This window comes from Hyla sarda, chromosome 3, assembly GCF_029499605.1.
Source record: "Hyla sarda isolate aHylSar1 chromosome 3, aHylSar1.hap1, whole genome shotgun sequence".
In the NCBI taxonomy this organism is placed as follows: Eukaryota; Metazoa; Chordata; class Amphibia; order Anura; family Hylidae; genus Hyla; species Hyla sarda.
The window spans coordinates 210,101,671-210,115,598 of record NC_079191.1 but is presented as its reverse complement, the minus strand read 5'-3'; the positions used below and the strand labels follow the sequence as shown (position 1 = coordinate 210,115,598).

At 45.5% G+C, this 13,928-nt stretch overlaps 1 protein-coding gene and 1 long non-coding RNA gene across 2 annotated transcripts in view; both read right to left on the bottom strand.

The window, feature by feature from the left end:
* Positions 1-13,928, bottom strand: part of LOC130362063 (uncharacterized) — a 79,398-nt gene that overhangs the window by 53,404 nt on the left and 12,066 nt on the right. The window lies entirely within an intron of this gene.
* LOC130362062 (uncharacterized) lies at positions 10,848-12,456 on the bottom strand. The gene is made up of 2 exons (XM_056565962.1): positions 11,795-12,456; positions 10,848-11,708 (listed from the first exon to the last, which is right to left on the bottom strand). The coding sequence occupies exons 1-2, from the start codon at positions 11,839-11,841 to the stop codon at positions 11,108-11,110; spliced, it is 648 nt and encodes a 215-aa protein (XP_056421937.1). The 5' UTR covers positions 11,842-12,456; the 3' UTR covers positions 10,848-11,107.

The window sequence follows — 13,928 nt, the reverse complement described above, 5'->3', positions numbered from 1 at the left end:
TACCTATAACATATAGTCAAAGCTGTCTATAATAGCTGAGCTATTATAAGCAGATATGCCATTCAGGAGCCCAGAAAAGCTGGGTGACAATTTCTCGCCTAGCTTTTCTGGGCTCCTGAATGCCATATCTGCTTATCATAGCCCAGCAATTATACAGATTTACCTATAACATATAGTCAAACCTGTCTTTAATAGCTGAGCTATTTTAAACACATATGTCATTCATGAGGCCAGAAAAGCTGGGTGACAATTTCTCGCCTAGATTTTTCATGCTCCTGAATGCCATATCTGCTTATCATAGCTCAGCTATTGTACAGATTTACCTATAGCACATAGTGAAAGTTGTCTATAATACCTGAGCTATTTTAAGCAGATATGCCATTCATGAGACCAGAAAAGCTGGGTGACAATTTCTCGCCTAGCTTTTCTGGGCTCCTGAATGCCATATCTGCTTATCATAGCTGAGCTATTATAGACAACTTTCACTATGTGCTATAGGTAAATCTGTACAATAGCTGGGCTATGATAGGCAGATATGGCTTTCAGGAGCCCAGAAAAGCTGGGTGACAATTTCTCACCTAGCTTTTTCATGTTCCTGAATGGCATATCTGCTTATCATAGCTCATCTACTATAAGCAGACATACCATTCTGGAGCATGGAAAAGCTAGGTGACAAAATTGTCACCCAGCTTTTCTGGGCTCCTGAATGGCAAGTCAGTTCATGCCTGGTGGACTAGTGGTATCTTTGGGGGAAGACTGTCTCCAGGCCTTCTGTAATTTGCTCCGGCGGCAGGACCTCTTTTGGTGTGGCGGCACACAGCAGTTTGGGCGCTGGCCGGAGGGAGGAGGAGTCTCGTACGCTGGCCTGGTCACGTGTGGGACGCAGGTCAGCAGGGTACGCGTCGCAGCGCCAGCGACGTCACCAAGAGGCCTAAGGTAAGCCAGTGGGCCGTCCTGGGACAACGCAAGGCCGGCCCACTTTAATAGTAATGCTGTGGCGGCCGCCGGGTGGACTGTGCGTGCAGGCATGCGGGCGGCCTGTGCGTGCTGGCTGCCTGGTGACCGGCCTGTGCGGGTGGGCGGCTTTTTCAGGTGTGCGGGCGGCCTGTGCGGGCCGCTAGTGGGCCTGTTACGCTGAGCGCTCCGGGTCCCTGCTCCTCCCCGGAGCGCTCGCGGCGTTCACCTCCGTGCAGCGCCCCGGTCAGACCCGCTGACCGGGGGCGCTGCACTACTGTCTCCAGCGAGGATGAGACCCGCGTAGCGGGACGCACCCGCCCGCGGCTCACATCCCAGTCTCCTCACCTGCCCCGGCTCATTGATTGGCGCCTGTCCCAATCAGTACCTGCACCTGTGCCTTCCCTATTTAAACCCACTTCCCTTTCCTGTCATGGCCGGATCTTGTTGCCTTGTGCCAGTGAAAGCGTTTAGTGTATGTTCCTAGCCTGTGTTTCAGACCTTCTGCTGTTGCCCCTGACTACGACCCTTGCTGCCTGCCCTGACCTTCTGCTACATTCGACCTTGCTCTTGCCTTGTCCTTCTGTACCACGCCAGTCTCAGCAGTCAGTGAGATTGAGCCGCTACCGGTGGACACGACCTGGTTGCTACAGCCGCAGCAAGACCATCCCGCTTTGCGGCGGGCTCTGGCGAATACCAGTAGCAACTTAGAACCGGTCCACCGGTTCGGTCCACGCCAATCCCTCACTGACACAGAGGATCCACCACCAGCCTGCCGAATCCTGACAGGGCCTATTTTCGGCCTATTTTACGGCAGTCTGACGGCCCGGCCCACCGGGCATTTGCCCCCTATGCCCAATGCCCAGTCCGGCCCTGGTTGGTACCGTCTCTTCCCAGCACCCCTGGGTGGGTACCGGGGTAATAATTGGGGGTTAGCACTAGCTGGTTTGTGGCTAACACTAAGCTCTAGCTTAGTAATGGATTCTGTCTACAAGACAGCTTCCACTACTAAGCCTGAAAATTCAATTTTAAAAACACGACACATTGAAAAAAAAATTAATTAAAAAAACACTCCCCCACAGCCCTCAATAACCCTTTTATTGACATTTAAAAAAAAAAACTCTGGTCATTGTCGCAATCCACCGAATGTGACGTAGTCCTCCGCATTCACATATCTGAAGTGAGGGAAAAAAAAAAGGTTATTACATTTTTGGCCCTGCTTCTTACTTACGGTCCTGGGTGGTCGACTGCCTCCAACGAAGCGCGTTGCTGCCCCACAGACCTCCTCCATCCGCCCCAGCAAACCCCGTAACCCCCCTCCCGCCGCCGCCAGCAAATTATTGTCCGGTCCGCGCTCACCTAAATTGCCGCCTGTGGCCCCTTTAAGAGCGCAGGGGCTGATGGTTCAGGTGCACGGCCGCAAGTTACATCTGGATGACGTCCGCCCGCACGGGAGAGGTGCAGGCCACACTTACAGCCCCGCTCCCAGGACTGGAGCCCCTCTGCCAGGACAGGAGCCCCTCTGGCCGCTGCCAGGACAGGAGCAGCCACGGCCCCCGGCTCTGGGCTACTGGAGAGGCTAAGGAGAGGGAGGCCTGCAGCAGCAAGTGACGGTAAGTGGCTGCTGGCCTGCTGCCAAGGACAGGGTTGCACTGGAGCTCTTAAAGTGTTAAAAATTATAAATGGTCACAATCCTACATGATGGGGATGTAGTTCTGGACTGTGAGCCTACATATAATAGACAGTCACACAATCATACATTATGTAGGCTCACAGTTCAGGACTACATCCCCAGCATGTATGATTGTGACTTCTTTATACGTAGGCTACATATAAGAGTCAAAATCATACATGATGGGAATGTAGTCCTGAGCCATGAGCCTACGTATAAAGAAGTCACAATCATACATGATGGGAATGTAGTCCTGAGCCATGAGCCTACGTATAAAGAAGTCACAATCATACATGATGGGAATGTAGTCCTGAGCCATGAGCCTACGTATAATGGAGTCATAATAATACATGATGGGAATGTAGTCCTGAGCCGTGAGCATACATATAATGGAGTCATAATAATACATGATGGGGATGTAGTCCTAAGCCATGAGCCTATGTATAATGGAGTCATAATAATACATGATGGGGATGTAGTCCTGAGCCGTGAGCCTACGTATAATGGAGTCATAATAATACATGATGGGGATGTAGTCCTGAGTCGTGAGCCTACGTATAATGGAGTCATAATAATACATGATGGGGATGTAGTCCTAAGCCATGAGCCTATGTATAATGGAGTCATAATAATACATGATGGGGATGTAGTCCTGAGCCGTGAGCCTACGTATAATGGAGTCATAATAATACATGAGGGGGATGTAGTCCTGAGCCGTGAGCCTACGTATAATGGAGTCATAATAATACATGATGGGGATGTAGTCCTGAGCCATGAGCCTACGTATAATGGAGTCATAATAATACATGATGGGGATGTAGTCCTGAGCATGTGTGGTGTGGTCAGGGCATGCTTGGAGTTGCAGTTACTAATTGTAATAGTATTAGGGTATGCTGGGCATTACAGTTAGTATTCACTGCAACTCCCAGCATGCCCTGATACAATCTTGGTCTGCTCTGCAGCTGTCACAAAATTAGTTTTGGGTCAGTGACAAAACCATAGGTTGCATCAGCCTGATACAGTCTATGGTTTTGCCGCTGACCCAAAACTACAACGATCATTATGTTGAACTATACTCCTGAGTCCTGGCGAAGCAATGCATTAATTTTGGGACAGCTGCAGAGCAGACCAAGATTGTATCAGGGCATGCTGGGAGTTGCAGTTACATAGTTACATAGTTAGTATGGTTGAAAAAAGACATACGTCCATCAAGTCCAACCAGGGGATTGAAGGGAAGGATGTAAGGGGATAAGGGAAAGGGATGTAGTTTTATAATTCTGCATAAGCATTAATGTAGAATTATAATATAGTAACTATAGTTACTGTAATGCCCAGCATGCCCTGATACAGCTTATGGTTTTGCAGCTGACCCAACACTACAACTCCCATTATGTTGCACTATACTATAGTATAGGTTATATGGTGCTACATGCTGGGGGGAGCTGTAGTTTTGGGTCAGCTGCAGAGATATAGGCTGGAATCTGGTTCAAAAAATTTCCATGATCCAGATTCCAGCCTATATCTCTGCAGCTGACCCAAAACTACAGCTCCCCCCAGCATGTAGCACCATATAACCTATACTATAGTATAGTGCAACATAATGGGAGTTGTAGTTTTGGCCACCATATATTGTATCAGGGCATACTGGGAATTGTGGTTGGTAACTGCAACTCCCAGCATTGCATTCCTTGAAGCAATGCTGGGAGCTGCAGTTACCAACTACAATTCCCAGCATGCCCTGATACAATCTATGGTGACAAAAACTACAACTCAGCACATCTTGTACTTTATAGGAGTACAATTTAGATTATGGCTGTAGACCCAAAACTACAACGTGCGTGCTGCTCCAAGGCATGTTTCAGAGTTTACCGGGTGTTGCAGTTACTAACTGCAACTCCCATCATTCTTTGACAGCCTATAGCGCTGCAGGTTGCAGCATAACCTAAACTACTATATAGTGAAATACTTGTAACACTATGTAAAATGGCCATATTAAAACAGTACTACAGACACTAGGGTGCAATCTCTTTGTAAGCATATACTGCCATGTGTATAGGAGACGGAGTGCCCACCACCGTGCAATTTAAGTAACATTATTTTTTAATAGTTCAGACATTTACGCATGCGGCAATACCACATAAAAACATTTTTTACACTGTTTTAGTTAAATGGGAATGGCCGGGGGGGAATTAAAACTTTTATGTAGCAGTATGTACATTCCTATACAGGTGGGGGTATGTGCAGAGCATTGCACCCTTGTCTTTAGTAGGGTGCAATGCTCTGCACATACCCCCACCTGTATAGAAATGTGCATACACTGCTATACACCTGGGGGTTGGGGGGGGGGAAGGTTATGTGCAGGCTGCAGAACATTGCACCCTAAGACCCTAGAGTGAAATGTTTTGTCTGCACATACCCCCATGTGTATAGCAGTGCAGAGCAGACAGACACATGGACGGAGGCCCTGGGAGGATCACCTAACTGGGAACACTGATCGGAGGGTGGAGCTGAGACTGTCACTGAGGATGCTGTGGGATTTTTGGGACTCGCAGCCTCCGACCGCATCATTTTGGTTTGGGACAGCTGCAGAACCATAGGCTGTATCAGGGCATGCTGGGAGTTGTAGTTAGTAACTAACTGCAACTTCCAGCGTTTCCTGACACCGAGTGAATAATATGCACAACACAAACTGACAATCAGAGTGTGGCGTCAATGATCAATACTGTGCTGTGTGACATACATGGGTGGGCGCACGGGGGCCCCATGATCATCTTTTGCCCGGGGGCCCCATCCCCATAAGTTGTCAGTCCTCCCCTGTGTAGTAGATGTGACCTGCAGTCCTATGTAACACCACAAATAACACAGTGATAACTCTCTGAGGACAGATAATGTAGTAGATGTGACCTGCAGTCCTATGTAACACCACAAATAACACAGTGATAACTCTCTGAGGACAGATAATGTAGTAGATGTGACCTGCAGTCCTATGTATCACCACAGATAACAGAATGATAGCTCTCTGAGTACAGCTAATGTAGTAGATGTGACCTGCAGTCCTAGAGAGTTATCTGTGGTGTTACATAGGACTGCAGGTCACATCTACTACTTTATCTGTACTAGCGTGTGGGAGTTCTGGTGGCCGGGGGTGGAGAGTAGGGCTCGACTTGGGGGGGGTCACCAAAATGGAGCTTCGCATGCGTTGGCAGAAATCCTTGCACCGGCCCTGCTTAGACGTGAGGTCACGTCACCGTGGGGGTGACGTGACCTCACGTCTAAGCGCAGCAGCGCAACGTCGGAGTTCATGGTGCCACCGATCAGTGGGCCCGCCGCCCTGGCTGCACTCTCTCTCGTACAGAGCCCCGCTTGTCCTCAGTGCACAGAGCCCCGCTTGTACTGAGTGTACAGAGCCCCGCTTGTCCTGAGTGTACAGAGCCCCGCTTGTCCTGAGTGTACAGAGCCCCGCTTGTCCTGAGTGTACAGAGCCCCGCTTGTCCTGAGTGTACAGAGCCCCGCTTGTCCTGAGTGTACAGAGCCCCGCTTGTCCTGAGTGTACAGAGCCCCGCTTGTCCTGAGTGTACAGAGCCCCGCTTGTCCTGAGTGTACAGAGCCCCGCTTGTCCTGAGTGTACAGAGCCCCGCTTGTCCTGAGTGTACAGAGCCCGCTTGTTCTGAGTGTACAGAGCCCCGCTTGTCCTGAGTGTACAGAGTCCCGCTAGTCCTGAGTGTACAGAGCCACTATGCAGTGGTCTCTAAACTGTAGCCCTCCAGATGTTGCAAAACTACAACTCCCAGCATGCCCAGACAGCTGTTTGCTGTGTGGGCATGCTGGGATTTGTAGTTTTGCAACAGCTGGACAGCTGCAGTTTGGAGATTACTTTGCAGTGATCTCTAAACTGTGGCCCTCTAGATTTTGCAAAACTACAACTCCCAGCATGCCCACACTGCAGTTTGCTGTCTGGGCATGCTGGGATTTGTAGTTTTGCAACATCTGGAAGGCCACAGTTTGGAGATCACTGTGCAGTGGTCTCTAAACTGTAGCTCTCCAGATGTTGCAAAACTGCAAATCCCAGCATGCCCAAACAGCTGTCTCGGCATGCTGGGAGTTGTAATTGTGTACCTCCAACTGTTGCATAACTACATCTCCCAGCATGCCCTTTGGCGATCAGTACATGCTGGGAGTTGTACTTTTGCAACAGCTGGAGGCACACTGGTTGGAAAACACTGAGTTAGATAACAGAACCTAACCGAAGGTCTTCCAACCAGTGTGCCTCCAGCTGTTGGAAAAGTACAACTCCCAGCATGCACGGTCTGTCAGTGCATGCTGGGAATTGTAGTTTTGAAACAGCTGAAGGTTTGCCCCCCCCCCCCCCCAGGGTACATTCACATGGGCGAGTTTACAGTGAGTTTTCTGCTTCAAGTTTGGGCTGCGGCAAATTGTACGCCGCAGCGCAAACTCCTAGCGGGAAACTCACCGCAACCCGCCAGTGCGAATGTACCCTAAAAACACTACACTACACTAACACATAATAAAGGGTAAAACACTACATATACACCCCCTTGCACTGTCCCCCCTCAATAAAAATGAAAAGCGGATCATGCGGCAGTGTTTCAAAAACGGAGCCTCTAGCTGTTGCAAAACAACAACTCCCAGCATTTCCGGACAGCCACTGACTGTCCAGGCATGCTGGGAGTTTAGCAACAGCTGGAGGCACCCTGTTTGGGAATCACTGGCGTAGAATACCCCCATGTCCACCCCTATGCAATCCCTAATGTAGTCCTCAAATGCGCATGGCGCTCTCTCACTTTGGAGCCCTGTCATATTTCAAGGAAACAGTTTAGGGCCACATATGGGGTATTTCCATACTCGGAAGAAATTGCACTACAAATTTTGGGGGGCTTTTTCTCCTTTTACCCTTATGAAAAGGAAAAATTTGGGGCTACACCAGCCTGTTAGTGTAAAAAAATTAAAATTTTTACACTAACATGCTGGTGGTGCCCCATACTTTTTATTTTCACAAGCAGTAAAAGCAAAAAAAGACCCCAAAATTTGTAACGTAATTTCTCCTGAGTACGGAAATACCCCATATGTGGGCGTAAAATGCTCAGGAGTGAGAGTGCACCATGTACATTTGAGGCCTAAATTGGTGATTTGCACAGGGGTTGCTGATTTTACAGCGTTTCTGATATAAACGGAAAAAAAAAATACCCACATGTGACCAAATTTTGTAAATGATACCCCTCACGGAACGTAACAAGGGGTGTTTGAAGAATTTTCTTTAAAGTTGAAAAATGTTTTTCACTAAAATGCTGGTGTTACCCAAAATTTTTTATTTTCACAAGGTAAAATAGGAAAAATGCCCCCCAAAATTTGTAACACCATTTCTTCTGAGTATACAAATACCCCATATGTGGATGTAAAGAGCTCTGTGGGTGCACTACAATGCTCAGAAGAGAAGGAGCGCCATAGGGATTTTAAAGAGAAAATGTGTTCGGAATTGAAGGCCACGTGTGTTTACAAAGCCCCCATAGTGCCAAAACAATGGACCCCCATGAATTTCCTCCTTTACTTTGCTGCTATTCCTGTGAAACACCTAAAGGGTTAACAAACCTACTGAATGTTATTTTGGATAATTTGAGGGGTGCAGTTTTTATAATGGGGTCATTTGTGGGGTATTTCTAATATGAAGGTCCTTCAAATCCACTTCAAAACTGAACTGGTCCCTGAAAAATTTTGATTTTGAAAATTTTGTGAAAAATTGGAAAATTGCTGCTGAACTTTGAAGCCCTCTGATGTCTTCTAAAAGTAAAAACATATCAATTTTATGATGAAAATATAAAGTAGACATATTGTTTTTGGGAATCAATATATCATTTATTTGGAATGTCTTTTTTCGTTACAAGCAGAGAGCTTCAAAGTTAGAAAAATGCTAAATTTTAAATTTTTTCATCAAATTTTGGAATTTTTCACCAAGAAATGATGCAAGTATCAACAACAATTTACCACTAACATGAAGTAGAATATGTCACGAAAAAACTATCTCGGAATCAGAATGAAAAGTAAAAGCATCCCAGAGTTATTAATGCTTAAAGTGACAGTGGTCAGATGTGTAAAAAATGGCTGGGTCCTTAAGGTGAAAATGGGCTGGTTCCTTAAGGGGTAAAGGGGTTAAACCCCACTGGCATTTGACAGATCTTTGGAACAGTGGGCTGTGCAAATGAAAAAATTTCATTTTTCACTTTCACAGACCACTGCTCAAGAAAATCTATCAGACACCTGTGAGATGTAAATGCTCACTGCACCTTTTATTAGGGGTGTAGTTTCCAAAATGGGGTCACATGTGGGGGGGGGGTCACTGTTCTGGCACCATGGAGGCCTAAATGCACATGGCCTTCAATTTCAGCCAGATTCTCTCTCCAAAAACCCAATGGTGCTCCTTCTCTTCTGAGCCCTGTAGTTCACCCGCAGAGCACTTTACATCCACATGTGGGATATTTTCTGACTCAGAAGAAATGGGGTTACAAATTTTGCGGGATTTTTCTCCTATTACCCCTTGTGAAAATGATAAAATTGGGGTAACACCAGCATTTTAGTGAAAAAAATATAATTTTTTTTTTATTTTCACCTCCAACTTTAGCAAAAATTTGTCAAACACCTGTGGGATGTTAAGGCTCACTATACCGCTTGTTACTTTATGTGAGGGGTGTAGTTTTCAAAATGGGGGTCACATGTGGGTGTTTTTTATGTTTATGTCAGAACTGCTGTAAGTACCAGCCACCCCTGTGCAAATCACCAATTTAGGCCTCAAATGTATATGGTACACTCTCCCTACTGAGCCATGTTATGCGCCTGCAGAGCACTTTGCGTCAAAATATACAATTTTTTTTTCCTTTTACCTCTTGTGAAAATTAAAAGAATGGGGCAACACCAGCATGTAAGTGTAAAAAATGTAATTTGTTTACACTAACATGCTGGTGTAGACCCCAAATTTACCTTTTCTTAAGGGGTACAAGAAGAGAAAAAAATTTGTAACCCAAAACTGTTGCCTTGAAATATGAGAGGGCTCCAAAGTGAAAGAGCACCATGTGCATTTGAGGCCTAAATTAGGGTTTTGCATCCATCACCAAATTACCCTACGGCAGTGCTTCCCAAATAGGGTGTCTCCAGCTGTTGCAAAACTCCCAGCATGCCAGGACAGTCAATGGCTATGCCGATGTTCTGGCCGATGTATCACCAGCTATTACGCACAGAGTAAGTTTGCTCTGTGCAGTGATGACAGCAGGGTGCCGCAACCGAGATCACGGGGGTCCTTTGGAGAGGGGATAAGATGTCTAGGTGCATAGTACCCCTTTAAGAGGGAAAAACATGATATATATTTAACCCCAACCCAAATGTACCTTATTTTTATTCCCTACCTAAGGTACATAAAGACTGGAAGAAAAAAAAACACCTGGTCGTCCGATAGTTGCCAGATGTTTATCTGAATATATAGACCATCAGTTACAGAAATGTGTGGTGTCTTTACCAGCATACCTCAGAAATAAAAGGGCGTTTATTAACCCTATTGAAAGATATCATACGGGAAGAGGGCAACACTAGATGTGGGCAACACTAGATGTTTCTTCATTATATAGTAACATACCACATGACAGAGGAGTGGAAGCTGTGTGATCTTTTTTAGTGGAAGATCCCTTGATGCCCATACATCAGAGGAACTTCATTTTGGAGGCCATTAAAGGAGTAGTCCAGTGTTGAAAAACATCCCCTATCCCAAGCATAGGGGATAAGTTTCAGATCGCGGGGGTTCCGACCGCTCGCTGGCCAGATAGCGCGTGTTGAGCACCAGACGAAGCGGCAGCCAACACGCCCCCTCAAAAAAAGCTCTATGGCAGAGCCAGAGATTGCCAAAGGCAGCGCTGCATCAGTCCCCCCAAAAAATTGGAGTACCTGGATTTAAATATCTATATTCAGGATGGCTGTTTGCATACTGCCACCTATTTTAAGGAGGTGGATGCAAACAGATACCTCGACTTTAACAGTTGCCATCTGAAATAATGGAAGAAGAACATTCCATTCGGTCAAATGAAAAGAATCCGAAGGAATTGTTCTTCCACACAAAAATGCCAGCAACAACTAGATAACCTGGAGGATCGTTTTAAACAAAAAGGGTATCCCAAACCCCTTATACAAGGAGCACGCCAGAGAGTGGACGGATTAGAACAAAGTGCTTGCTTAAAAAATAATAAACAGGGTAATGCAGAGGGTGGTTATAATGATGAATTTGATTCTGTTTTTCTAACTAGGTATTACACTTCACACACCAATATTTTTTATTTTTTTGTATAGGTAATATCACCAGCTCATGTTATTGTGCCATGATTACTGGCACCATATATAGTCCCCCAGTTATTCTTCTTTAGTTTGTTTTTCCGTGTCCTGTGCAGTACTTCTCCCAGAAGTCCACTTGATGGCCCACGTGGTGGTCTACACCCCGAAGTCATCAATTTTCACTCTAAGAGAGAGCGTGCAGCTGTTTCTGGAGACGGTCAACAATAACCTCTGCATGGTGGAATAATAGGTCACAATGTTTATCAGGATCAGTAAAAGCATCACCCACTCAATGATTATGATGGGGATTTCACGGATCTCGTCCCAGTCTTCATCATTATAGAATAATTCCTTTAACTTTTCATATCCAAAATAGAAAATTATGCAGACAAAAGTCAGGCCACAGCAGGTGCATCTACTATGGTGGATGACTTTGTTTGCTCCTGGTAATTTATACATCTGGATTGACTGCCCAAGGTAGTATAAGGCTTCACATGTAATTGAAATTATCGTGCTGACAAAGTGTATCCTGGGATATTCTTTGGGGGAAAATACATGCATGACAGCTGTGCCAAAACAGGAGGCCCACACAATGGCCAGCAGGATCCTCTGGATCAGGACCTGATGACCCCTGAACTCTTCAGTATGCATAACCATATACTTATAAATAAGAAAGGTTAGTACCAAAGTGCCAATGGACATCCCTATGAATCCAATTCTGAATAATATGCTTTCGGGAAAGAAATTCCCCACGTCACTGTGAAGGAAAAGAAACCAATGTTATTATGGATATTTCCTCACTCCCAACACATGAAATAAGAATCATGTGCTTGTTTATCTTACCTGATGCTCATCAGTGGTGAGGTTGCATGGCCGAGGACGACCGTCATGATGTAGCTGGTGGCAAGCCAGGCCACACATCAAAACGCCAACAGGAGGGGGATGAACCCCAAACCTTTTAGCTCCATTTCAGACAAGTAGAAGAAGAAGACGCTAATCTCACTAATCTCACTAATCTCACTGGAACAGACTGAAGGCTCGGGCGGCTGTCAGTGGGATGTCAGGCTTCCAGCTGTCTATGACATCACATGTGAGATGTCAGAATGAATGCTTGTTTCTTTGAGCTGCCATGATTTAGTATCTGCTATGGACAGAACCTGATGTTTCTACTATGGACCTTACAGACCCCAGAACCCAAGTAATTAGTGCAGGGGCTCCATTTTGATCATCTCATATTTCACATTATTTGACTTCCAGGGCTCAGATACATTTGCACCCTCTATAGCAGTGGTCTCCAAGCTGTGAACCCCCAACTGCTGCAAAACCACAACTCCCAGCATGCCCGGACGGCAACTTTGCATAAGGAAATAGTCTAATTAAACTTTTTTGGTAGCCCTTGGGGGGTGGTGTATGGTAGTGGTGGTATAGTATCGGTATATGGGGGGTTAATGTTAACCCTATAGTTCGTGACGCCAGTCTGAGGGCTGGTATGCTGAATCAATGTTCCGGCCTATTGCCGCCCTTCCCAGTAATGATAGGTGCATGAAATGACTGAAGGTCCACAAAGAGATTCAACTTGAACGTGAATAACTTTACTGAAGTGCTTGCAATATCCACGGCACAGTAACAGTCTCATATAAACAGTCCTTAGGTTACTTAGTGACTGGCAGTTATTGCGGACCTTGAGTTAATGATACAGTCTCTGAATTTAGGGAGAGATTTGCAGATCCGTCCGGATTTAGGGGAGTTATTAGGTCCGGTGATGCTGCAGAGTGTTTGGAAATTGATACACTCTATAATTAGATTGTTCAGCCGTCGCCGCAAGGCTCAGGCCTAACTCACTGCGTCAGTTGCTGTACAGGTCTTGCTTGCTTTCCCAGGAACAAGAGAGCGAGAAGATGGCCGCCGCTCCCTTATATGGGCAGGGGGCTGGGCGAATCTGATTGGTCCGAACTTCTGCCATTCACCATTACATGGTGTAATGGGATTGCTTACGTCACAGGGCCTCCAAAGGTCTTTAAGCTTAATACCATAGAGTTCACCTAGTCACATGACCCGCAAGTCCTGCAACGCTATGGAAACAAGTAATTAACCTTTTATTTACAAATAAATCATTACATTTACATTAACCTTATATAGACCACTGGTCTACCAGTAGAAATACAAGCGACAAGGGTAAACTACATTACAGGGATCCCTACGTCCTAGGGACTCTGGCTAAAAATACATACATAAATAGGTACCGTACATAATGTGGTACCGGGACACCACACTTTTCTTATATATTGAATCCCCGACATCTCCAAGGATAAGCCTCTAAGGGTCTTGTTCGATCTTAATGTTATACCTTTTTTCAATAACATCGATGATTCCAAAATGAATATAGGAATAATTCCATATAAGATACAAAAAGTTAGCATCCTCCATCTGACATTTTGGACAGTTTGCATCCTGTCTGAGGCCCATATGCTTCAATCCCCATGGATTACATCCTATACAAAATCTTAGACTGTACAATTACATGGGCCTTATTATATGATGTAAATTTCAAGTTTACAATGGCTCTGCCCCATGAATCTGAATGTACCCCCCCCCCCCCCAAGTCCCTTTCCCATCTACCCTTGATAGCATCAACATTTTATACATTTTTGTCATGGGTTTAGGGACAGGGGGCCCTCTCAATAATTCAACAAGGGGATGTGAATGTACTCTCCTCAACTCTCCTTTTATTGGTTTATGATCTGCGTTACTTATTTGTAAAAAAAACAATGTTTCTGATTGTCTGCCTACCCATACTTATGGGCTATCTCTTCAAACGACTTTATTTGACCTAAAGCATATATTGATTTACATAATAAAGCCCCATTTTCACCCAAAAGTGTGAATCTTTCATTTTAAGGAATTCTTTAAGTGCTTTATTCCACCATAATGGAGTAAAGTCAAGACTCCATGTTATTTTAAAACTTTTTTAAGTTCC